This window comes from Phyllostomus hastatus, unplaced genomic scaffold, assembly GCF_019186645.2.
Source record: "Phyllostomus hastatus isolate PE091 unplaced genomic scaffold, TTU_PhHast_1.1 phas_scaffold_345, whole genome shotgun sequence".
NCBI lineage: Eukaryota > Metazoa > Chordata > Mammalia > Chiroptera > Phyllostomidae > Phyllostomus > Phyllostomus hastatus.
In genome coordinates, this window is record NW_025334024.1 from 2,943,768 (window position 1) to 2,969,368 (window position 25,601).

General features: G+C 51.2%; 1 protein-coding gene across 6 annotated transcripts; it reads left to right on the forward strand.

The window, feature by feature from the left end:
- The first annotated feature begins 279 nt into the window (after window positions 1-279).
- Window positions 280-22,227, forward strand: MTHFSD (methenyltetrahydrofolate synthetase domain containing). 6 transcript variants are annotated; one of them, XM_045818646.1, is made up of 8 exons: window positions 280-305; window positions 3,776-3,879; window positions 5,263-5,376; window positions 8,222-8,335; window positions 11,165-11,255; window positions 14,458-14,570; window positions 14,861-14,986; window positions 19,319-22,227. In XM_045818646.1, the coding sequence occupies exons 1-8, from the start codon at window positions 290-292 to the stop codon at window positions 19,805-19,807; spliced, it is 1,167 nt and encodes a 388-aa protein (XP_045674602.1). In that variant the 5' UTR covers window positions 280-289; the 3' UTR covers window positions 19,808-22,227. The 6 variants fall into 6 exon arrangements, with proteins under 6 accessions (XP_045674602.1, XP_045674603.1, XP_045674606.1 ...); XM_045818647.1 differs by lacking the exon at window positions 5,263-5,376 and adding an exon at window positions 5,117-5,230 and having other exon boundaries at window positions 282-305; XM_045818650.1 differs by lacking the exon at window positions 280-305 and adding an exon at window positions 622-668.
- Window positions 22,228-25,601: the final 3,374 nt, after the last annotated feature.

Below are 25,601 nucleotides of genomic sequence, written 5' to 3' on the forward strand. Positions count from 1 at the left end.
TGGAATTGGCAGTGGGATACGAGAGGCCAGGGGCGTCTTCACTTCCGTAGCCCAAGTGCCCAGCAAACGGACGTCGGAGCAGGCGCTCAATGCAGGGGTGCTCCATGAACAAACCCGAGTCTCCCTCGCCGACCTTCCTCTTCGCCCGCGCCCACCAAGCCTCGGGGACGACTCCCCCGACTCCCCTTCGTGGTCAGTGCGCAGGCGTGGGAGAGCGCACGCGGGTGACGTCATTTTACATCGACCCCCCCCCCCGCCCCGGGAGTTGTCGCGCACTGATAGCGTCGCCATGGAGTCCAGGGAGGGTGAGGTTCCGTGGGAGACACCCGGGGGCTTGGGACTGCTGGAGAGAGGGCCCGGGCTGCGGAGAAACCACTGGGGGCCAGTAGCGGAGGCGCGTGGAGGGATCACAAGGGATAGAGTAGAGGGACCGCTGGAGAGAAAGGAATGGGACGGAGGGTGGGGCTCGGGGGTCGGACCCCCGGGAGATACGGTGATAATGGGATCAGAGGATGGAGCGCTATCTGCTGGGTAGGTGGTGGTGTCCGTCCGCTCGCCCGGTACCAGACATCTACCCCCGTGAGATCTGCCCTCCCATATAATTTTCACTTTACAGAATGGGAAGCTGAGGCTCGCAGCTGCTGGCAGGGGCAGGACCGGACACCAATGTAATTGAAACGCTGCGGCACTTAATCACTGTCTTCTTAACAAAAGCTTTCTGGGGCCTCGGATATAGCAGGCACTGGGGAGGCTCGCCCCAGAGTCCCTGGGCTTTGGTGATGTGTTGCAGGGTTGCCTGGCAAAGATCACACTAAAGTGGGCAGCGCGCCAGGGTCTGTCACGCCAGCCCTTACTACACGTGCAGCATGTGAACTGCAAAGTAAACAGTTGCTGTTAGTACAATGGAACGAGGGGTGGGGGAGGGGGGAGACCTTTGGAGATGCCTGCCAAGTGCCAGGACTGAGCTCAGCTAGAGATAGAAGGCAGAGTAAAACCCACGCTGACCTGACCATCCACTACAGAACAGGGTTCAGGCATTTCACACATTAATATGTGTCGCCTTTTATTATCCTAATCATTTCCTATGTTTTCGTAACTCTCCAAGGGCAAGGATATGACCTTTTATTCTCTCCCTCTCCTCCCAATTAGCCCATCGCTTTCTAAATGGGAGGCACTCAAACGTCTGTGATTAATTGACTCTGGCAAGCGTCCTGATGTCTATGCTTCTTGTGTCCCCCAGCGTCCAGCACGGTGCTGGGGATGTGGTAGGACCTTTGGGTTGTTGGTGAAAGTGGTGAAGCCTTATGATAGTTGTATCAGTGTGATTGTTTCTGTTTGAAAAAAAAAAACAAACAAGCCAACAGTGAGGGTGCTCTGCATTTTTAAAGGAAGGACATCTGTCTGCGATTGAGTCCTTAGAGAATGCTCTCTGGGGGAGGTGGCAGCTCAGCTGGTTCTGAAGCGAGAGGAGGAGCTGGACCTGGGAGGAGGAGAGGAGAGGAGGTACTAAGGCCTGAAAGAGAGAGGGCAGGCATGTGGGACTACACTGATTGGGCCACTTTTTGAATTTGAAGTGAAGAATGATGGGAGATGCAACTGAAGTGGCCAGCAGGGTTTTGCAGCTCATTCCACCCCCTGCAACAGAGGGATCCACAGAACTGTGGAGCAGGATGGAGGGGAGACTTCTGTAGGTGGAGCCAAAGCTGGGCCTTGAAGACAGGGTTTGCTGGTGAGACAGGGAGCTGAGCAGACTTTCCAGCAGAGTCCAGGAGGTGCAGAGCTCCCAGCCAGAAAGAACAGCTGAGTGCTGGAAGCTGCCCCGGTAGCCCTACCCAGGCTGACAGCAGTATAATTTCGGCCTGCGTCTTTAGAAATGTGTGTGCTCCCTAAGCATACCCGAGTCTGTGTGTTTGATTTCTGGAGTGGTTCAAAAGCACGGCTAGAGTTAAGAGGCACCAGGAAATTTCGGAGTAGACTCCAGGAGGCTCTGGGGTCTGGCTGAGAAGAGTCTTGCATGCACTCCATGCCAGCGGATCTAGGTCCAGGCTGAGGGCATAAGCAGTAGAAACGTTTAGCTGTGGCCCTTACACCTTAGAACTACACATAGAGGCTTCACAGATTGATAACAAAAATGGGCAGAAGGCTGTGAACACATATATCAGGAACAAAAGTTTGGAAACTACACACTGCCCATTAGGGGACTGCTTGAATAGATTTTGACCTGCTCGTATAGTGGAATACTGTGCGACTGAAAAAATAAGAGGGTGCATTTTGTGCACATGTGGACTAATCTGCAACATATTGAGTAAAAACAACAAAGTGCAGAGCAGTGTGCAGCTATGTGGATAGCGCACTCCCTGAGGAAAATAAAATGAGGGTGAGAACAGAAGTGTCTCCTGTGTGCAGCCTGAGCTACCCGGGGAAGGATGCACTAAAAGAAACAGGTGCATGGATTGCCTTAGGGGAGGGACTTGGAGCCTGGCACACAGTGAGGAGGGAGGCTTCGCTATTAGAATGTAATTTATTCCCATAATTTGAAACCACACAATTCAGAAATGTTTGTGGTGAGAGCCCGCTGCCTGCCCCACCCCCCTGCCCAGCCAGGCAACTCCCAGCTTTCGCTCGCTGTGGGGCTGCTCCCTTGTGCTGCTTTTGAGCAGCCTCCTCTCATTTAAGGGAGACTGAGGACCTGAGAGGTTACACCTGCCCCTCCTTCCTGCCTGAGTGACGAGAGGTGCCCCAGCCACACGCACTGTGTGTGAAACCTCAGGTTCACAGTCTGGATATGTTTAGTTACGGTGAGCACCACCTACATGCTCTAAAAAGAAGAGGCCAGCTTTTCGCTGCCAATGTCAGATACACATCAAGTACGATGTTGATAAATCCCTGCAGAGACTTTCGGGTGACGTAAGGTAGAAGAGTGTAATTTCATTGTAAATTACATTTGGGCACTGAATCTACTTCTAGGTTGGTAGTAAGAGTATTTGAGTAAGTAAGATTACCACATAATTCACAAAGCTGACCGAATACTAAGTTGTTATGAAAATAAACCAAGTAGTAGATGTTAGAGTAATTTGAAACAAACTACAAGGTTATCATTTTGGACCAACAAAAACAAAATGTCGGTGAATATTTTAAAATGTATCAATATGAATATGCTGGTTTTGTTTTTTCTATTTAACTGGAAACGTTTTTATATTTCTTTGCTCCAATAGGAACCCATAGTTAATACAAATTTTATTACGACTGCTCCAATCAAAATATAAGTGTTGCCTAAAATTACATTTCCAAAGTTGGATATAAAAGAAAAGATTCCCACACTGACAAAGGGGTTGTAATTGGTAATCCCGAATAATACTGGTGTACAAATCACTGAGGGTTAAGGCAAGCTTCCCGGACTTCAGCAAGAGTAAACCAATCACAGCTATTTGAAGACTAAGCAGCGTTAGGTGACTGAGCAGAATGGGTATCTCCGGGAATCCTGGGTTACGTGGTTTGGGTTGCATTTTGCTCTCCTACTGCCACAGGTCAGTAGAACCAGGTTAAACATTTGGGTCATATTGAGTTTACTGTTTTTGGACTTGAGCCATTAGTCATGGGTGTAGAACTTATCACTAACCCCGATTCGATAACACAGAGACAGAAGCCCTAGAGCCCGCTCTGGCCTGGGAGGGGGTAGGGGTACGGCTGCCGCAGGCACGCAGGCAGATCTGGGGCGCATGCGCTGTGGGATTCTTTCCTGCCGTTTTAATCAGTCATGCCCTTGTCTCGGTAGGTGTTTCCAAACAGGACATTCGTGAGCAGATCTGGGACTACATGGAATCACAGAATATAGCTGACTTTCCCCGACCTGTCCATCACAGGATTCCCAACTTCAAGGTACTGAAGCATTCCAGGAGCATTCAAAAGGGAAACAGGGTGTTCCTGCATGAATAACAGTAGTAGTGCAGTTACAGTCCTGTTTCATGGTGGATTCAAATTCAGCAAACAGAGAGGTGGCTTGAAGTCCAAACTCCCAGGCTGGGGTGTTTTTGTGTTTGGAGACATCCCTTATGTTACTTAAGCTTCAGTCTTGGGCCTCTTGCCTTTCTCTGCAGCGTGGGCTGGCTGGTTGTCCCATGTCGTGGGGTGGTGCTCAGTCTGCTGTTCACCATTTGATGCAGAGTGAAGTGTCTGCTTATCCCGGCTGGAAGCACGTTACTGTGGTGGCTTCGCACGGAGTTGGCTCCCTAAGGACAGCAAGGAGGGCGTGCACTGGGACAGAGCCCCACTGCTAATCCCTTTGGAAAGAGACAGCCTGCGCCAGTTCCTGATGATGCGGGCCTCAGTTTCCCAACTGTTCTGAGTAGAAGGCAGTCAAATATGTCTCTTTAGGATGGTATTGATAGGAAGAAGTTCGCTTGAAAGAGGCAATATACACAGTTCATAATCTGTGACATAGATGTTTCCCAAGAGGAAAAGAAAGCGTGTTTTGAAAATACACTGATTGCTCTCCGATCTGACATGAAGGACGCAGCCCATTAGCCTGCCATCACCCCCATTTTGGCTGGACATTCTCTCCCCTGCTCAGCTTCCAAGGAACCAGCCCCAGCCCTTCTCTGGGTCTCAGCAGAGCTGTTCCGAGGCCACCCTGTCCTTCTGAACAATTGTTCTGTCAGATGGTTTGCGTTGCTACTTTGTTTTGTTTCAGTGCTTGTTGCCCCAGGGAAAGAACTGTACTGAAGTACAGGGAAAGACGCACAGAATCAGTAATAGTCTTTAAAAAGAAACCAACTAGGAGAGGGACGGAGTTTCCCAGTTAGTACTGCAACCTTGATTTATATTCTCTGTCTTGATTTAGGTGCTGGTTGCACAGGTGTGTTCATTTTGTGACAAGTCTTTAGGCTCTCACGTGATTTGTACACTTTGCAGGGAGTGTATGTTTTATTTCAGTAATAAATCAGGGCTAGGCTAGCTTTCTCAGCCCCTTTCTACCCTGCTTTCTTAGTTGTTTCTTCGGGTGACTCTTAAATCTTGTTTCATAATCAGTGCTTCCACCGTCTGGGTGGGGCCCTGGAGCAAACTGTGCGGGCTGCAGCTGTCCTCTTGGTAACTGTGCAATTGCATTTAACGACAGGGCGCTTCTCGTGCCGCTGAGCATTTCCCACGCTTGCGGGAGTTCCAAATGGCCAGAACCGTTAAAGTCAACCCTGATGCTCCCCAGAAAAACGCTCGCTTCTTCGTCCTCGACGTAAGTGCAGCTCTGTCTGTTTGCTTGACCAGGGCTCCTTTCGGGCTTGCCAAAACATCAAAGACCTGGAAGTGTTTGCCAGAGTGCAGGAAGTTAAAGTGGACCCCGATAAACCGCTGGAAGGCGTGCGGCTGTTGGCACTGCAGGTAACCCCACCTTCCTGCCCCTGACCGGCGGCCAGTGCTGGTGGCCAGCGAATGTGTGCAGACCTGTGTCTAGGAAGATGGTCCTTCTGACTCCGTCCCACGCAGAACGCGCCCTGGAGTTGTTTTGTCGGAAACAGTCCTGAAGTCTCTACACGCTTAGCAGTCAGTCAGCTGGGAGTCCTGAGTGTTTCTAAATTCAGAGATAAAGGACATTCAGAATGATGACATGGAGGTCTTCTCAGTTCGGATGTGCTCCATCAGAGGGGGAAGGTTATAATCTGTTCATTTCCTTCTGCTACATTTGTAATATTATAGTTCTTTGAAACTTGATAACCTGTGAGTTAGGAATCTGATGTGAGTCCCCAGAATATATAAACTAAAACAGTGTGTCTTAGCTACACAGGCCCCTTTCAAGAAAAAGTTTCTCCAGGGTTGCTTTAAATTAATTTCTTATAATTCAGTAAGTATAAACATAAACCTTGATATAAATTTTAATGCTCATAGCTCTTATGCCATGATAAAACAAAAATAAGCATATAAATTAAGCACAAACAAAACTATAAAAGCAGTAACATTCAAATAACCGGTAGTTCTACGTAATGGTAATGTTGTGTTGCCGACACTGTGACTGTGGCACTGAGGCCGCAGTGCAAGGTCTTCAGGAGTGTGTCTGCGCTGCCTCACCCCTCGGGGTCCCTTGGTCCCCGCAGCTCCTGAGAAGCCGGGGCTGTGCGGCGGGGGGGGGGGTCGTCGCCCCCCCGAGGTGAGAGGAATCTCCCCCGGGGACGGAGGGCTGTAGGCACGCTGCCCTGGGTCTTTCAGCTGTTCGGTGCAGGAAGTCATTGTCTTCTGTTTGTGGTGCGCCCCAGGAGGGGCCTCTGGTCTAGGCTCTTCTGGAAGCATTCTTTCTTGCCAGCCTTATTTTCCCAGTCCGTAAATCAGTTCAATGAACTAGAGGCAATAATAGTAGCAGCAGTGGGGAAGGACCCACAGTGGGCAGTTACATGTGAGGCACATTTCTGTCTGAACAGTTTCCTATATCCATGAATCCTACCAACAACCCTGTGGGAGCAATCCCTATCCCCATAGGACATCGAATAAACCAGAAACAAATAGGTCAAGTTCCTTGCTAAGCCCCTTATCAGGCACCGTGGAGCCAGGACTGTGACCCACCGTGGGACCAGAGCCAGCTCTTGGCTTCTGTGAGGCGTAGGTTGTTCTTACCCACCAGCCTGAGCACAAAACCACAGGCCTTGAATGTGTGGGAGATTTTAGACTTGGCCAAGGCAACCTGTGGGAGGAGTGCAACCCGGTGACAGGGCGGCACAACTGAGCCCTCACTGGCACTTTATTTATTTAGGGGAAGCAAGCAGCCACGCTGCATTTCAGGCCCTATGCTGAGCACAGGGATGCAGGAGCAGAAGCACACACCGACACCTGTGGCCCCTGTGCTCCAGGGTGACCGGTCCCTCGGTGGTCTCTCCGAACTTGAGTGGGTTGAGAATCACCTAGGATGCTCCACAGTCCCACCCAAGTACAGGCAAGGATGGTGCTGCATATGGCCTCAGGCCACACCTGAGGACACAATAGCTTGTGTGTGGGGGTGCAGAGCTTCCCAGGCTCAACCCAGGCCCAGAATTGGAGTCTGTTTCTAATGAACACCCGATGGTGCTCGGGAGCCACTGGCCTCGGCCGAACTTGCTGGCCCCAGCGGCAGGCTGGTGCCCTCAGGGGAGCTGGGAGGTGATCTGCTGCCGGGGTCGGTTCTGTCCGAGTCCGAGGCTGTGAGTGGTCTGGGCCTTGGTGAGTCTTCCGGTCCCACAGACCGTGCTAACGTGCAGCTGGGGTTGAGACCCACTGAGCTGTGGGGCGAGCACAGCTTCCCAAAAAGGGAGGAGCCAGAATCAGCCTGCAGCGTGCCAGAGTCATCCAGAGACTGCAGGTGAAATGCACCCAAATTACTTAACACGCAAAGGGAAAATAGGATGTGGTCATTGTGTTAAAAAGGCTTTTGGGTTGAAAAATCTCTGTTTAGGTAAGCCAGACTGTGATTTTATAGGTCTCTTGTTGGTCTCCGGCTGCCATCTCCTGCACAGAAACTAAAATATACTATTTTTTACACAAAAAAGGTGTTTATAAATTTTATGGTTGCCTTATAGCCTACCCCGAGTGATCTACAGAGATGCCCTTGGGCAGTGGTTCCCCGATGCCCCGGCGGACGCGCCCGCCCCCAGAGCCTGCGGCCATTCCTAAGCAGTGCCTAGGGGTTTCTGCGGCTGCCACTGCTCAGGGCCCGCACTTCGACGGTCTGAGAGCTGAATGGGAGAACGGGGCTGTTGACAGAGATCAGCGTAAAATACTGATTATATCAAGTGCTGACCGCCTAGGCTGCGAATTGAACAGCAAACTAGATATAAGTGCTTAATGGAATAACATTATTAATGCAGCTCTAGTTTCCAGTTTCAAGTGAAAACAGTAACTGTATAGCACTTAATGCTCAGAACAGCATGAGAGTTATGCTCAGACACAGGAAAGTTACTGTTGGGACTTTTGTAAGACAGACCTTTGTTTGGATTTATATTGTCATTTTTGACCTGTAACAATTTCCATTGGCAAGTGAAGTAGAACTAGCAAGTGTAACAAATGCCCTTCTTTTTATCCTAAGGCAGGGTGAAGTAGTGACCCCACACGTAATTTACTTGTTTGCATACCAGTGATTTTCTTGGCACGCTGCAAAAAATTGCAGATATGATAGTAACTTGCTTCCATTCCTGAAATGTTAAAAACATACTCAAAAAAGTTCCTATTTCATTTTGTAATTTACTGTTTGTCTTTGTTTTAAAAGAGCAAGAAAATGTTGTTGGTCCCAACACCACGACTGAGAACAGGGCTGTTTAATAGGATCACCCCACCCCCTGGGGCGACCAAAGACGTCCTGAGGAAGTGTGCCACCTCGCAGGTAAGGGCGGGAAGCAGGCCACTCCCCAAGGAGAGAACGTCCTCAGCCGCAGCTTCTGGTGAGTTAGAATAGCATAAAATACACCACAGAGTTTGCAGTGTATTTTTAACCAAGTCAAGTGAACAGAGATGTTGAAGTATTCAGCAATCCTGTCATTAAGGGGGCCAAGCAGAGAAACTATGAATACGTGGATTCCGTTTTTGTAACTTGGTTTCTATTTTGCACCAAGCTGGCAAATTACAAATTCTGTTTAAAAGGAAAAGGAAAAACAAATGACCCGGTACGCGGGCGCCTTCTAGTGTTAATCCGTGCCGTGCCCGGTGCTCTGCAGCGTTCCCTCGGCGCCCGCCCTCCAGAGCAGCTAGCTGGGGCGCGGGGCAGACTGTCCAGAGGGTGCTCAGTAGGAAATGGCCTCGCAGTTCTAAATTTGTGATTGTGTGTGTGTGCGTGCGTGCGTGTGTGTGTGTGTAAAATTAGTATGTATAAATATAAATATGTATCTTGTATGTATATAAGATTTTCCTGAATGTCTCACAAGGTAGTAAAACCAAAGTGTGTAAGTATTACATTAGGGTGCATTACAGTGGAGTTTGTCCTGTAGTTTACAGATGAAGAAATAGAATTTGGTGGCTCTTCAGAGGCCTAGAGTACACTCCAGTCACTTGATTTCTTAGTTTACTGGAATAAAAAATAGAGCATCAGGATATTCCTTTTTTAAGGGACTTTCCACTTAAATCTAATGTAAAAACCTAAATGCTTTGTTGTTATTTATTGATAATCTGTTTTATTCCAGAAATAGAATTTGATGTGGCTTTAATAATACTTATAAAGTAAAATAATAAAACATGTGTGGAAAAAGAAGCAAAGGGAAAAATAAGGGCAGAAGAATAAAAGACAGCAGTGGTTCTGGTCGCTGCTCAAAAATGCAAACCCTTTGATTGTCTGCACTTGGGAGTGGCAGCCACAGATTTGAGCCCGCGTGTCTTGGAGCCCACAGGGAATGTGATCAGTTGTAAGTCCTAGGTCCATAACCGGGACAGCAGTCTTCTCCTGGGACCCGGGTCCAGGTCAGAGCACCCGTAAGAGCGTTCCTTTCCTCTCTGGAAGGTGGCCACCGCACTGCTTACTGCCAGGAGGTCCCATGAGGCACGGGCCCCGACCGGTCTCACGCATGCCCCCCTGAAAGTAGAGCCGGGCCTGGGGAGCCAGGCCAGTTCTCGTGACGGGACTTTTTAAGGGTGGAACAGCAGAGCTCGGGCTTTTTGGTAACATGAGATGCTGCACTGAAGTCAGAGATCCAGAGTCATTCTCATTCACTTTACCAAAAGATTCTCTTTTACTTTATGGCATGGGGGAAATGGTCAAGTGGAGAGAGACGCCAACAGCCACCTCCACATGCACATGCAAATTTCAGTGCGGTCATTATTTTGCTTACCAAGCAGTGGTGGAAATACTGCCGCAGGGCATGTCTACCCCGAGACACTCGATAGCGCCTTGTTTCTTGGCAGGTATGTCTCTGAATTTGTCCCTCACCACCTCCCTGCCACCGTCACACCCCAACTGCCTGTGTCTGTCACCACTGTCTTTGTATATATGTGCTCTGACAAAGGAGTGTTCTGGTGACCACCCCTGCGGGCAGACTGAAAAGCGTGTTAATCGAGTGATGAGTCTTTCTGCCCATCAGTGATTCTTTTTGTTGATTTGCACGTGACCTTGGAGAACCCGGAGACTCCTGGTTGCCCATGTTCTGTCTGGCTAGACTCACCAGGTGGGGCTGACCGCACAAGGGGAGAGGAAGTGTGACGGCCGGTTCTAAAACAAACCCCTGCGTAGCTGTCTGCTCACCTAGGCCGCCAGACAGTGAGGCCTTTAACACAGAGCTGGGAAAAGGGCCCTGGACGCGAGCTGCCTGCCTCCGTGGCCCCTGTGCGATTAAGAAAAGATGGGCTTCCCCACGGTGGGAGCGGTGTGCGCCAGCGGCTGGTTTGACTGTCGGGAGTCCCCCAAACTCACCACATGCACTCATCCTGGAAGTGGCTGGTCAGGTACTGCAGAGGGGCCAGCACCAAGCCCAGAGACTCACTTCTGCCAGGTACTTCTCCGTACACCGCCCCATTCTGATTTCCCGAGTTCCCCTGCAGCCTTGGTGTCAGCGTGCTGACCAAATCAGCGTCCCTGTTGGTTAAGTACAGGCCTCCATGAGTTAGTGCACGTGGGTGTGCTTTTGGTGCATTTTGGTCGAATGAGTAATAATATTTCAGAAGTGAGTGTGCTGTGCGTGGCCTCCAGCGTTTCATACTGGGTTACGATAGCACCCACGTTTACTGGCCTTGTCTCATGTGCCAGATTTTACCTCCACGACGTCCCTTCATTCCAGCATCAGTTCGCCAAGCCCTGGAGTGGTGTCCCTGTGTTAGAGATGGGGACCCTGGAGCCCAGAGTGCTTCCTCCTGCTGAGCTCACGGGGCAAAGGCATCAGGACCACGTCTGTGTGACTGCTGAGCTTGCGCTCTAGTTACTGGGCTTTTCTGTGTCACAGAAAGAAATGATTTGCTGAAAATTATGAAATTGATATCCTATCCACCTGTGCTGTCAGTTCCCCCTGGCATCTTCCTGGGGGAAGGGGCAGGAATGTGGTAAACTGTCCCACAGTGGGTTTCCCGAAATGCCGTTTCCGCAGGACCACGTGTTTGCCATAGGGCTGTGCGAGTGTGTGTTTCTCCCAAAGGGTCGGTGGATTCAGACCCTGATGGCTTCTTGCCTGTGAGTCAGGGGGCGGGGCAGCTGCTCGGGCTGGGGAGGCCTTCAGGTCCGTGTCTCTGTCCCCAGGGCGTGAGGAACTACAGCGTCCCCATGGGCTTGGACTCCAGGGTCCTCGTGGACTTAGTCGTGGTGGGGTCTGTCGCCGTTTCTGAAAAAGGTGAGAGTAAAAGCAGAAACTCACGGGTGCGACCCCTTCCCCTGCAGCTGGCTGCCCCACCAGCTCTCTGTTCGCCTCGCAGACGCTGACAGAAAGTAATCACAGCTTTCTGGACGCCTGCCTGGCTCCCACACCAAGCGCCTCTACCGTTCATTTTGAGGAGGGAACGCCGTCCCTCCCACTCCCGGCCCCACTCAACACCTTTACAGCATTTTCACTCTTCTCAACGGGGAAAAAGAAAGTGAGATGATCTCCCTTCAGGTGGTGAAAGGCTTTCCCCCTGTTCTTAAGTTAACTGGAACTGGAGCTGAGTTTATTTGCAGTATGTCAGTAAATAGTTGGTTTTGGAGAGCCTCCAGGAAATGGAAAAACATTAAGTACTAGACCTTGTTTTTGTTATGAAGCAGCAGCCTCCTGGACAAGACAGGGTGCCCGAGCCTGCCCGTGAGGCCTGGGGCGTGGCCACGCAGGGTGCAGGGTGCGAGCAGCCTGGGGCCAGTGCTCTGCCAGGCCACCCTCGGGACTTGGGACACTGCGGTTCCTGAGGCACCTCTCCCCACTCTGCCCTGCTCCACCCCACGCCCCGCTTGGTGCTCTTGGAAAACAACCTGCTCATTCTTTGGTGGGATCGGTGGTTCCAGGTGGGATCTGCCCACCTCAAACCTGCGTTCATGCGGTGTGATTTGGGGCTCCCACTAGGAAAGTGTTCTCTCTCTTCCTGTCCTTCTGAGAGATAAAAAGAGATGCTATCCTAAGACACTCATCCTCAAAGCTCTCTATTTGAAAATTAATCGGCCAAAATCAAGTTCATTCTTCAGGAGAGGTTCCCAGTAAATAGTTGGGGAGAGATGCTCTGAGTCAATTTTGAGCTTGGTGTTTTTAAATGCTGGACTTTAAAATCTTCACTTTAAGTGTACTTTTTTTTCCCCAGCTGTCTGAGCTAATATGTGAGGTATTGTAGTTCTTTATCTTCGCTTTTCCTGTGCACAGTTACAGGTACTTTATCTGTGTCATCAGGGATGAGTCTGCACGCGGGCCTACCACTGGCCAGGAGCCAGGCCGGCAGGCTGGGCCCATGGTGGGCGGGGGGTGGGGGGGGGAGTGGACACTTGCACAACTGCCACGCGTTGTGCTCGGTGTCAGACGTGGAAGTTAGGATGGGCGTCAGCGGGGTCCGAGGAGTGACCCGCGGGCCTCCAGCCGGGCACCATCTCAGAAGTGACACCAGGGCGAGCTCTCCATGCCCTTTGTGCTTGAGGCAGGGGGGAGAGGAGCGGGAGAGAGAGGGAGGGGCCTATTACCCAGCAGAGCCCTCTGCTGGTGGGGGCCAGTGGTCCCAGAGCCTCGAGGCCAGGGGACGGGATGTTCTGGCAGTGGGAAGTCAGCAAAGATGTCTTCTTTCAAAAGGTCATCAGGAGTTTTCTTTTTTAGCTCGGGATGTGTGAAGAAGAAACCATGTTCTGTAAATGTCATCGTCCTGATTAAAACAACAAACCTGCTGTGCCCACGTTTGTGAAATCCGAGGGGCCCGAGAGCAGCCCCTCTGCCCTTCCCTTCCTGCTGTCCCCCAGTCCCCACGGTCGGCAGTTCCTTGTGTCAGTGTACAGGACGCCTTCACCGTGGGAGGCACTGCAGGGGTCGCATGCACTCTGTGTGCAGGGGGGAGGGGTCATCCCATGCCTGTTTTCACGGGATGGACAGCCACAGCGCTTGGGGCCGTGCGGATGACGCTCTCCGAGTCTTCTCCACGGGTGGGCCTCCTTCTGTTAGCGAGCCCCGGCGAGGACGTTTAATGACCTCCAGAGTTGGGTTTCGTTTTTTCCCTTTCAGATGGTGTCAGGATGAGGTGGTGTCTGGTCAGATAGCCTAGTGGGTGGGCCTTTGGGGACTATTCTGAGGGAAGAACTGCCGAACCAATGGGTGGATGTTAAATCCCGATGGCTGTTGTCAGGTTTCCCCCCAGAAGGGTTGCCTGCCTCCCATCCTCAGCCCCGAGTGCCTTGCCACTCTCCCCACTCCTAGCGGATAACTGGAGTCACCCGTCTCTGATTTTTTCCCCGCCTCATGGTGAACACTGGTGTTTCATTTGTCTTTGATTTGCATTTAGTTACTGGTGAAGTTGAACATTCTCGTGCGTGCTGTTCATCTGCCTGTTTCTTTCTGTGGCCTGTTCATAGCCTCTGCTATTTTTCTGTTGAATTGTCTTTCTCTTATTTCTTTGCATGCTCAGTTGAAGGCTTTTAATGGTAAAAAGCATGATGAGATCTGAATCTCAGAATGACTCATGAGCAGCGAGGCTTGAACTCTTGGCGGTGCTGCTGCTGCTGACGTTAAGTAGAAGTCAGAATTTCTGCACTGCCCTGGGCTTCCTACCCAGAGGAATGTGGAGGCCCGTTTGGGAGCCAGAAGGCATTTTAATGTTGACTGTCTTGCCGCATTCTTTCCTCCCGCTTAGCTCCAGATAATGCTCTCCGTTGTGCCAGCTGTTTACAGATTTGCACCAATAGCGCTGGTGCTGCCAAAGCCCCCCTCCTCCAAGACCTGTGGGTGGACTGGGTGGCTCAGTGCTTTTCACAAGGTGAGGCTGTGCCGTCTTAAATCACGTATCTCTGACTTCAGTTTTTATTTTTACTTCAAGGGAAAGAGGTGAAAAAGATTATTTTTATCGTTGACACTGTTGCAGGGGCCCTCCCAGCCCCGCCCCCTTCCCTCTGGCCGCCGCCACACTGGTTTCCGTGTCCATGGGTCCTGCATGTGTGTGCTCTTCGGCTAATCCCTCCCCTTCTTTCATCCAGTCCCCCCTCCCCCCCTCCTGACAGCTGTCAGTCTGCTCCGTGTGTCCATGCCTCTGTTTCTATTCTGTTCATCAGTTAAACACTATTCTTTCTTCATTTGTAAGTAGTCCTGCTAACACAAAGCTCACATAAGTGCAACCGCAGTTTCCTTTTGTGGCACGTTGGAGAGGTCTGCAGCTCACTCCACTGTGTTCCAGCCACTGCACATGCTCAGCCTTGTTGCTCCTCTCTGAGTCCTGTGAGTCCATTTTTGGTGGGCTGCCCACAGGGTCACCATGGAAGTTTCTGTGGGAGGGCCAGGGGTATCGGATCCAGGTGTCTCCTTTCACTGTGATGCCATGGAAAGTGCACTCCTGAACGTCCCCCCGGACCCTGCAGAGAGACTGATACCCTGTGTTGTCTCCTAGGCTGGAGGATTGGGAAGGGAGAAGGCTACGCCGACCTTGAATATGCCATGATGGCGTCCATGGGAGCAGTCAGCCAGGGAACGCCAGTGGTCACCATCGTCCACGACTGCCAGGTGCTTCCTGTGGCCAGGCAGAGCCACTGCCATGCTCCTCTGAGAGTGAGGGGGAGGGAGAGAAGGGCGGGGAGAGAAAGGGACAGGCAGCAGCAGGCTGGTCTCTGCCTTCCCTCCGTGCTGTCCGTGAGTGGTGCTGGTTCGCCGGGGCCGGGTCTGCAGTGGTGCAGCAGCGAGGCCTCCTCCCCGCAGAGGGTCTGGGGCGGCATCGGGCTCCTGCTGAGCAGGGCAGGGAACAGGATGGGAGCCCTGTTCTCCATCAGCTCCTTTACCCACCTCTGTCTGACCAGGTTGTCGACATACCTGACGTGCTCATGGAGGACCACGACCTCACAGTGGACTACATCCTCACTCCGACGAGAGTCATCACCACAGGGTGCACGCGCCCCAGACCAGCAGGAGTCGTGTGGTCTAAGGTGGGTCACCGTGTGGCCTCGAGGGCAGCCACAGCATTGCGCAGCCAGCTCTGGGCCACCACTTAGAGGCATCTCCTCTCTTACTGTGTTCTCCATCTGGCATGGCAGTTGTCCCCAGGCCTGGGGTGGCTGGAGTTAGAGTTACTGTGAGCTTTTGGATAATTCGGCTTCGGACTCTCTCTCCAGGCAAGCGCCTAAGACTCTACTTTGCAAACCTGTGGGATTCTGAGCAAACCTGTGGGATTCTGAGCAAACCTGTGGGATTCTGATAAGCAGCCAGGTTCAAGGTCTCCTTCTACAAAACATCTAGCTATAGACGAGAGAAATGACCAGATCTACTAGGAGGGCTAATGACCCGAATTTACTTGCATACTACCTAAGAGATCCTGTCATTGGAAAGCTAGTGGGCCCTTCGAGGCACAAATGACGTCTGTGGAAGGCAGCACGTTTTCTGGCTTCATGTTCTTCTGAGTGTGCTCACGCCAGCATTTGTTCACCTTGGGCATTTGGAGGGACCTCAAAGCACTTTCCTCAACAACTAAGCTTTAGTCTCGTGCAAGAGAACTAATCATTTTGGTGAGTCGTATCTCATATTAGAAATACTTGTGGTGTTTCTGTTTATCTTTGCCTGCAGCTGCTCAAACACACTTGAGCGTTTTAGAACGACAGGGATTTTAAAGATCACCCAACCCAGTCTCCTCCTCTCCAGTCAGGTAAAGTGAGAGCCGGAAAGAATGCAACTCATCTGAAATCACAAAACCAGCGTGTGGCTGAGGTTAAATTAGAACCCAAGTCTCTTCTCTTGGGTTGGACGTAGATGCTGTGAGAGTGAGATTTCTGGCTTATGTTGTGCAAAGCAGTATTCGTAGGGGACAGGTCTGTTAATTTAATCATTAAAGAGAATATATATTTATAAGTGACTGATATCTGTATGCTTCAGTGAAGCATGATTGTAGCACATAAAAGAAAATCAAATTTGCTTTATACTATTTTTTTAGTTGCAGGACGGAAATGTTCTTTTTTATGTTTGATTAACAAGCAAAATCTTTCATTTTATGTGGCAAGTTGAGAAAATGTAACGACTTCCTAATTGCCGGCCAGGAAAAACAGCGGCACTGCGTGGACCTGTCCTGAGTGTGGCGTCCAGCCTGTGCGCTTGGCTCACAGAAGCCTTTCTGGCAGCTATGGGGCACCTGTCAGCCTCAGCCATTCTGCAGAGAAGTGGCAAGCCAGGAGCCGGAGAGTGTCCATTCAGAACTTGCCGGCCCAGTAGCCAGGAGATTTTCCCATTTAGAACTTGTAGGGAGTGTGGAGCAGGGCAGGGTGGAAGAGCACACTGACGTTGACTTTGTCCTTCCTCTTATCCAGTGATGGCTTTCGAAACAAACAGCTTTACAGGAAAGCCGTGCATGTGTGCACTGCAGTTTCTAAAGCTCCCTTTGCATGTGCCAGTGTGGCCACGCTGTAGACTTTCAGTGAATTTGTAACGTGAGGTTAAAACATTTTCATTATTCTTCAGCTGCTTACCACTGGTATATGTCCTAGCTCTGTAATGTGTGCAGAAGGACATATTTTTGCTTCATGTGACATGTTTTAGAATGAAATTTTCCCTGACCGGTGTGGCTCAGTGGGTTGGGCATCGTCCTGCAAAGTGAAAGGTTGCAAGTTCAATTCCTGGTCAGGGCACATGCCTGGGTTGCAGGTTCGGTCCGTGGTCGGGGTTCATGGAAGAGGCAGCCGATTGCTGTTGCTCTTGTACCTTGATGTTTCCCTCTCTTTCTCCTTCCCTTCCCCTCTCCCTAAAAAATAAAAATACACCCTGGCTGGTGTAGCTCAGTGGATTGAGCGCAGGCTGCGAACCAGACATCACAGGTTCGATTCCCAGTCAGGGCACATGCCTAGGTTGCAGGCCATGACCCCCAGCAACTGCACATTGATGTTTCTCCCTCTCTCTCTCTCTCTCTCCACCCCCTCTTCCCTTCCCTCCTAAAATAAATAAATAAAATCTTTAAAAATATATAAAAAAATAAAAAATAAAAAAATACTAAAAAAAAGAAATAAAACAATAAAATGAATTTCTGCTGCCTGAGCGTAGCGCCTTGCCCCGTGGGCCAGGTTTCCTGAGCGCACTTCCTTCTGCCGAGGGAGCTCTGTGGTTCCAATGGGCAGAGACGTGCAGGGGTGCTCACCTGGCTGGGCGACTCGGGAGCAGGCGCTGGCGGAAGCCCGGTGCTCACCAGGAGGCGAGGCCCACGGGTGCCCGTTGCTGCTGCTGGGAGTGGGGTAATATTCGGTTCTTCCCTGCATATGTGGTCACATTTTTTCTCTGATTGTAATTGCAGTTTTAACTCGATCATCCTTTGTAAGTACTAGGTCTAGTAACTTCGGAATCGAAGTATGAGTGGTTTAAGTCATTTTTAAATATTCTGAGAGAACACAAGGATGTGAGCCCTCCAGGAAGGTGGAGGGGGCACGGGGAAGAGTTGGGTTGGCTGCGCTCAGGGCACCGTTGGGGCTCTGGGACCCGGAACCTCTAGAGCACTGGTCTGTGCACTTAGTCACCTTTCAATGAGTCAGTCTGAAAGAAGGGCCGAGGGACGGACAAGTGGGCAAAAAACTCCTTTTGTTCAGAAAAGAGTAGTCACGTCTTGTGGATATTCAGAGCATAGACATGATTTTTGCCTGTGTGCCTGAAAAATGGACAGTGTCAGAAGGAGCCAGTCTCCTGTGCACAACCTTTCCCTGGTGGCTGCGAGTCGATGTGCCATTCTGAAGACCGGGGGAGAGGACAAGCACTCCCCGCAGGGGCCTCGGCCACGGCCGTGCCTGGGAGCAAGGGCTCTGACCCACAGAATAGGCTTTGCTGAGGCGGAGAGTATTATGTGCTGAGCACTGGGAGAGAGAACCAGGTACCCGAGTTCAGTTTGCAAGGAGGCCCTTGACTATGCTTAGGTGTTTGTTTCTTTAAACCTTACTCTAATTCATTGACTTTTAACCTGGGGCCTGTGCACTTCTTGTGGTTTGGAAGTCCTTGAACAGACATTGGGAAATTGTATACAGAATTGTGGGGGAGTCCTGGGGAGGGAACCGCAGCGTCTTTCAGAGGTCCCTGACGCCCTGCCAAAAATAAGAACCATTGCTCTAAGTTACATAGGCTTCTGAATATAACGAGAACATTGATGCTAGTCAGACTGTTTATTTTTGTAGAAAAATTGCACCTGTCTCGCGTGTGCTGATCTGCACTCCGCCGTGCCCGCGTCCGGAGGCGGGGGGGCCTGTGCCTGGGCCGCTGCCCACCTCTGTGCAGCTGGTCATTTGCCAGCTCTGTGCCCAGAATAAAGACAGAAAGGATCATTAAAGATGAGGACCGTCAAAAGGGACAGAAGAGTGTTTTTCTGTTCCTTCTCTGCCTCCCGTTTCCTCTGATAATACTAGACCGATCCTGCCCCAGGCTCAGTCGCCGGGCTCAGCCTAACCCAACAGGCCGACGTTCCCAGGGTCCCTGCCCCGCCAGGGCGGAGCCGGCGGGCTCCACACCGAGGGCCAGGTAGAGGACCTTCTGGCCTGTTCAGGCGGCCTCCGTGGTTGAACCTCATTTACTGGTGTCCTTCGTTGCAGGTGTCAGGAAATATTTGTAATATTCATTAGGCTAGAAGCCGAAGATGTCCTTTGTATAGAAGTCCTATCCATTGAGACTTAACATTGTATGCAGTGTGTGTTATTTTAGACTCGTTCATAGAACTGTTTTGAAAGGTAGTGTTCTGTTTCAGATTTGCCTTGGTTCCGTGTTTTCACCGAGCAGTGCTCCTTCAGTGGAGGAGACAAGAGGAGGAGGAGATCTGAGTGGCCGGTTAAAGACCTCATCCTGCCTAATGGCAGAGATCGGGGGAGGGGACAGGTGCGCAGGCAAAAAAAAAAAAAAAAAGATTTTAAAAAACACCATTGTCCTGGGGAGGTACCAGGGGAGCTGCCCTTTGTGGCCCTGTAACCCTCATCCCAGTGAGCTCAGCTGCTTCCCCTCTGGGTAGGAGGCCTTCGGTTTTCTGTTTTCTGGGCCTTGAGGAGACGAGAAAGCTGCCTGTTCTTGCCAGCTGCCAGGGCAGGGGCAAGGTGCAAAGCTACTGCTGCAGTGGGGGACCCACATCACAGAGGCCGGGGGGACCACTCACATCTGGTCCGTTGGCGCACGTGACCTGGCGTGCAGATAGAGACTGCTGCTGAGAGCCTGTGTGGCCGAGGTCCCCATGGGATTTCCATTTCTCCTCCCTCGGGAGCAAGTGGTGGTCCCTTTCAGACCGCCTGAGAATACCTGGAACTGCTTTACTTTTTCAGATCAGCTGTGAGATGATGGGGAGAATCCCGATACTCAGGAGCCTCCGCTCCCGAGAGAAGCAGGCTGGGAAAGATGTCACCCTTCAGGATGAGCACCAGCACGCGGTAGAAACCCGCAGCCCACACACAGCCCCCCCAAGCGCTGTCAGAAGACCCTGCGACCCACCACAGCCGGAGGTAGGGGAGGACGTGCCTTCCAACTCTGTCTACGTTGGGAACCTCCCCGGGGACGCCCGAGTGAGTGAGCTGAAGATAGCCCTCGGAGAGCGTGGCGTGGCCCCACTGTGGCTCACCTGGCAGGGGCCACAACACAGGGCCTTCCTCCACTACCCGGACCCAGCCGAGGCCCAGCGGGCCGTCTCCTGTCTGCAGGGCTTACACCTGGGTGCCAACACCTTGAGGGTGGCGCTGGCCAGGCAGCAGAGGACCCGAGACCTGACCGGCGGCCGTGTTGGAGAGCTGCACCCTGACTGTTTCCCCACCATCTGACCTGTAACACGTGGAACTTCAGAGACCTGCATACTGGGGGTGTGGTGGGGCTGTTGCTACATGAGCTGCATTGGCCAAGTTCAGTCCTTTCTAGGAAGTTGTGCCCTTCAGTGCCTACCTGGTGGTCTCCTGTTGAGAAGGGGAAATGAACCAGGAGTACGCTTGCTCCGTTTAGGAGGCGGAAAGCTCGGTGTGTTCAGTTCTGGTTTATCGTGGTCCTTTAGCCTATTCAACGTTCCGGCTGTGCTGGCTTCTCTGTAGAGGCAGCGTTTGAGAGTGTTCAGGGGACCGACTGAGCAATAAACAAGCGGGAGTAAATGGGGGCAGCGATTTAAGAGAGTTCGTGTCTGGATTTGAGGGCAGTGAGGGATGAGGAGGGGATGGACAGAGGGTCCTGCCAGGAGAGGTCTTGGCGGGCGCCCAAGGCAGGAGCACAGTGGGGCAAACCAGAAACCACGCTTGTGCCCCGGAACCCTTGGCCTGGCGCTGCCGGAGGGGACAGCCGTGTTCAGTTCGCAGACGCCCAGTACTTCATTCAGCCTCCTGGGGACAGGCCCCCTGTCTCCACCCAGTCCTGGCGTCACACACGGAGAGCTGATCTGACGTGGGCCCTTGGTGGAGTGGTCTCACCCCTGTCCCCTCCTTACCTTTTGAGCCTTTCTTCTCCCTCCAGGCTATATGCTGTGTTCTCTGGGCCAGTGGCCCGTGCACACAGTGGGAAGCGCTCTCCGTGGGAGGTGCTGGCCTTGGGAAGGGAGTCATCCCGGCCTACATCACAGACAAAGTTCTGCTAATGCCCCCGCACTGCCATTTGTCCAGTGCCTCATGTTTTCTGAGTTTTCCCCACCAGTTTCTTGTCCCTAAAAAACAAGCTGGATTTTGGCTGAACTGTGCTTTCTCAACAGAAGCACTTTTGCAGTTGATCCTGGGCAGAAAGTCAAAATAAGCATTTAAGTAGAGATTTTATTTTTCAAATGTACATGCATAGGAAATTTCATTTTTTCACCAGAGGGTCTCACGGAGTGTATTTTAAGTGCATTATTATGCCTCAAGGGGCCAGGCAGGCCTTGCACGAACTTTCAGAAAAATCTTCTCAGGGTGCTCAGTCCCCCTTGGAAAGAGCATTTTCTTCCTGATTTTACAATGAAAATGCTGTGGGGACTTCAGAAAGAAAGTCCATCCTGGGGACCTCAAACAAACAGATCTTTCTCCAAGGAAGTGGGCTTCTTCAGGAACAGCGAAGAAGAATCACGGTTGGGGGCGCGAGGCCTGGCAGACCTCGGGAAGGTCTCGAGAATGAAGGGGAGGGCTGCTAAGGAAGAGCCCGTTGGAGGAGACTGGCACGTGAAAGTGTACTAGCTTTTCTTTGTTCTTCCCTTCCCTTCCTGTTTTTTCCTCACCGAAGGATGTTTTTATTGACTTTAGAGAGAAAGGGGGGAGAGAGAGACAGAGAAGTGTAGATTGGATGCCCCCCATATGCGCCCCCACTGGGGACTGAACCCACAACCTGGTGTGTGTGTGCCCCGACTGGACCGGGCAGTGCTCCAACCCACTGAGCCTCGGGCTGGGGCTGGAATGACTTTGCATTGACTGGGTCATGGCAGCCTCCCATTGGCTGAGCTGTTACTGGGCCAGGAGAAATCTTTTCTTCCTCCTGCAGAGGTGAGAAAGCAGCAGCATGTCCTGTCACAGACGCAGGGTACCTTCCTATTGGGGTCATGCCTCAAGGGACCCACGTCTGAGAGATCCCCCTTCTAGCCTCTGGGCTCCACTCCCAAAGAGGTTCCTGTTGAATGATTCCCACTGTCCTGGGGTTTGCTCGTTAAGTGCAGGCTGCACCCTCCTCTGCACAGCCGGTTTCTGACCATTCGTTCCAGAGCAGCAACCCGACCATCCCTACCCCTCAGTCTCTTTGCCTTTGTTTGAGTTTGTCGTTTTGTCCAGAACACATCCTGTATATAGCATGTTCTTGTTTACTTTTTGTTGACGTTTTTATTGTTGATTTGCCACCATTAGAATAGCATTCCAGGGGAACAGGAAATATTTCTCTGCCTAGCCTTTTCACTCCCCGCAGTACCCCAGCTGCAAGAACAGCTCCTGGCAAATGCATGGCAACTCAGGAAAAACGTAACCTGCAAGCGGATCCATCCACGCCGAGAAAGGGAGAAGCTGCATCCTGCCCCTACCACCCTCAGCCCTGTGTCCAGCGGCGCTTGACGCCAGCCGCTCGGGCTGCTGAGCCACACACGTCAGGAACACTGCCTCCGGGCCAAGCTGGGTTGCCTGGGTTTTTCTGTCACTCACAGACAGAGTAATCTAGATTTATTGGTATTTCAACTTTATCCTTTTCATGCTTGTGGAAAATGAGAATAAGGAACACTAATGCTCACGTGCCTGAAATAAAAGCACCCCAAATGTAATGGCCTGTGTCCACTGTGTGCTCCTCTGTCCTCCTGCAGGCAGGCCTTGGGTGGCATTTCCCAGAGCTGCCAGGAGAGCACTCAGATTGGTTCCCGAGACTCTCGAGTGCCTATCAGGACCATAACTGTGTCACACAATGATACGGCAAAATAGCGGAAAACGACCACTGGACAAGGTGCTGAGAAATAGAGACGTCTTTTAAGTGGCGCTGTCTTGATTTCTGGGTTCACCCTGTGTTCTGAACGGTGGTGAGCTTTGCCTGTAGATCTGACTCGTGCCAAAGCTGCAGCTGCACAGCTTCCAAAAACTCACAGTGGACGCTGGCCCCGGGCACCCAGAAGCGCAGGTCCCACTGGCGTCTCTGCTCACATGCCCTGGGCTGGTCCTGTGGTGGTGGGTCCAGGTTTTAGCTTCCTCATCTCTGGAGCGAAAGGGTCAAACACGTTGGTTTCTGAGGCCTGGCCAGTGCTGACATTCTGTTTCTTGGAGCTTTGCCAGTCACCATCACTCAGATCTTTTTCTGTCTATAAAAGTAGACATAGCCACTGTGAAGTTTGGGATATCAGAGGTATAAAAGGGCATTGCCCATCGTCCCTTCCTTTAAGCAGCCTTGATTGACATCACCCTTCGTTTATTTTCAGTCTTTCTTCTGTGCAGTTTTAAAGCAGCATTAGTAACGTGAGCGGTAGAAATGGACAGATTCGTTGGGAGCATTGGTTCTGCTAGTGTTTGGTACAGTGTACCACGGCGGTTGCTCATCTCCAAACACAAACGGTCATAGTTACAGTAATCCTTAGACTTCTGAAGGTCAGATGAAATAACACATCAAAAATGTGTGGTCTGCACGTAGCATGTGCTCATGACTGTGCTCTCTGCGGAGGGCCACTGATCCCCTCTCAGAGCTCCTGTCTGACGTCCTTGCGTCGACAGCAAGAGGCTGAGGCAGCGTCAGCAGCCAGCCCCCGGCCTTCGGGCTGTCGGACATAGTGGAAGTGGGCAGGAGTGACTGCCGCGCTGAGCCTGATGGAGAGCCTCTTTATGGAGCGTGTTTAAGCAGTGATTTCTGCTTCAGAAGGGCCCCTGGCTGTGGAGTGTACCGAAGGCAGAAGAAGGCACTGTCACCCACGTGCCCCTGCATGACAAGCTACAACCGGGTTCCTTCCAGCCCTCAGGCAACTGGATTGTCGACCTGGGAACAGTACCTTCCGGGGAGATCTGAGAAGAAGTCGGGGACAGCACAAGAGTGAAAGCACTGTCCCCGAGGAGAGTCCACTTGGCCGGTTTCTGGGATGTGCACAGTCTGGACACGGTTGCGTAAGGAGGAACCAGGTCATCGTGGGGCCTGTCAGAGACTCTCAGAGTGAAAGAACCTGACCCCGGAGATGAGAAGAAGGAGCTTTTAGGAAAAGGATTTACCCCAGGAAACAGGTAAATTTCAGGCAACATCTGCTCTGTTCTGAAAAGTTTGAGAAAAGAGTTTCCATTTTCCTGTGAAAAATTTGCACCAGTGTTTTACCTTCTCTGCTCTGATCTCCAAGTGCACAGGGAACCCCGGGCTCTAAGATTAAAAGCCCTGTGGGGCAGATCACTGTACTTAACAGACAGCTTGCTGAAAGTGGGCAGACGGGAAAAGAGTTGGGCAGGATAGGTAAAGATATTTTTACAAAATAAAAATGTGTGATTTTAACATTGACATTAGTATTAGAAGATGTGGTGTGGAGGAGAGAAGGAAGTCGGCGGGGAGGGAGAGAGCTGGAGGGAGGAGAGCAAGCTGCCGCTGATGCGGGGGAGGCAGGCCGCGCCAAGCTCCAGACCTGGAGGGCGCCCCGGCTGCAGTGGGCAGTGGCAGAGCACAGACTGCCAGCCCAAGGGACGTTCACGTGACAGCCCCATAGCAGGCTCCCTGCCCACAGAAGAGCCACCCGGCACTGCCCCTGGGCCCCCCGTCTACAGAAAACGGGCAGACAACAAGGAACCTCCAGTCACTGAGGAAAACCAGCATTTATATATCTATATATATAGATAAATATATATATAGAGAGAGAGGTTATATATATATATATATATATATATATTTTAGATTTTATTTATTTTTAGAGAGGGAAGGGAGGGAGAAAGAGAGAGAAACATCAATGTGCAGTTGCTGAGGGTCATAGCCTGCAACCCAGGCATGTACCCTGACTGGGAATCGAACCTGTGACACTTTGGTTCGCAGCCCGCGCTCAACCCACTGAGCTACGCCAGCCAGGGGAAAACCAGCATCTTGAAACAGCGCTGAATCCTTGTGGAAATGTCAATACAGGAGTTGGGAGGTGACTAGAAGGCCATGATATCCGTTAAAAAGAGAATAAACTAGTAAGGAAAAAAGCAATACCGAAGGCAGAACAGACACAGATGTGATTGGAAGATTAAGCCACGTGATTCTTCCTGGACCCATGCAAAGGAGACGGAGACGAGAAACGTGAACCACTGGGGAGAGTGAACAAAACCTGATTCGGCGAAAGAAGACTTGACTCCATCTTGAAAAGTCCTCCAAATGCAGAGCAAGGGGAGCATTCGGACCCGTCACCCCCATACAGTGTCAGCAACTCATCGGAAACTTGGTTTTCAATACAATAGCAACAAAAACCACTAATAACTTGGGACTACACCTAATGAACAGCCCAGGGCTGCTATGGCTAAAAGTATAAAGTTTTGCCAAAAAACGTGAACGAACTGCATGATGAGACACACTAGGTGTTCAGATGAAAAGGTTCAGTACTGCATTTCTCCCTGTGTTGACGTTCTGTACATGACAGTTGCATCCCAAAGGATGTTCTCATGGAACTTGATGAGGTGGATTGTGAACGCTCACGAGGAGCTGGGAGCAAGGGGGAGGGATCTGCCTTCTGGAATCCAGGCCCACTCCCAAGCGTCCACCCTTACAGCAGTACGGCACGGGCGAGTCGGCACATCGAGGGGACGTAACAGAAAGTGTTGCAGCAGGCGGGGTTCCAGAATGTAAGAGTAATTTCAAAGGGAGGGGAGGATTTTCTTCTTAAGAAATGGAATGAGAGCTATGGCTGTTGTTTTGAAAGATGGTTAGAGCAATTCAGTTTTCTTATCACACATAAAAATAAATACCAGGCTAGTTTAATAGACATAAAAAGAAACACAAAAAGCTGGAGTTCATGCAAGGGAATGTTTTATAACATTGTGATAGGGAAGGGCTGCACGAGCAAGACTCTGGAGTCAAGGAGAACTTGATTCTGGTTCCCCTCAGAATGTCAGATTTTGATGGGTGTAGGGTCCAAATGACCTCAAGATGGACTATCTGAAGAATATTTGCCTGGTAGGAGAACTGACCGGTGCATTGCATGTACTTATTTAGTGC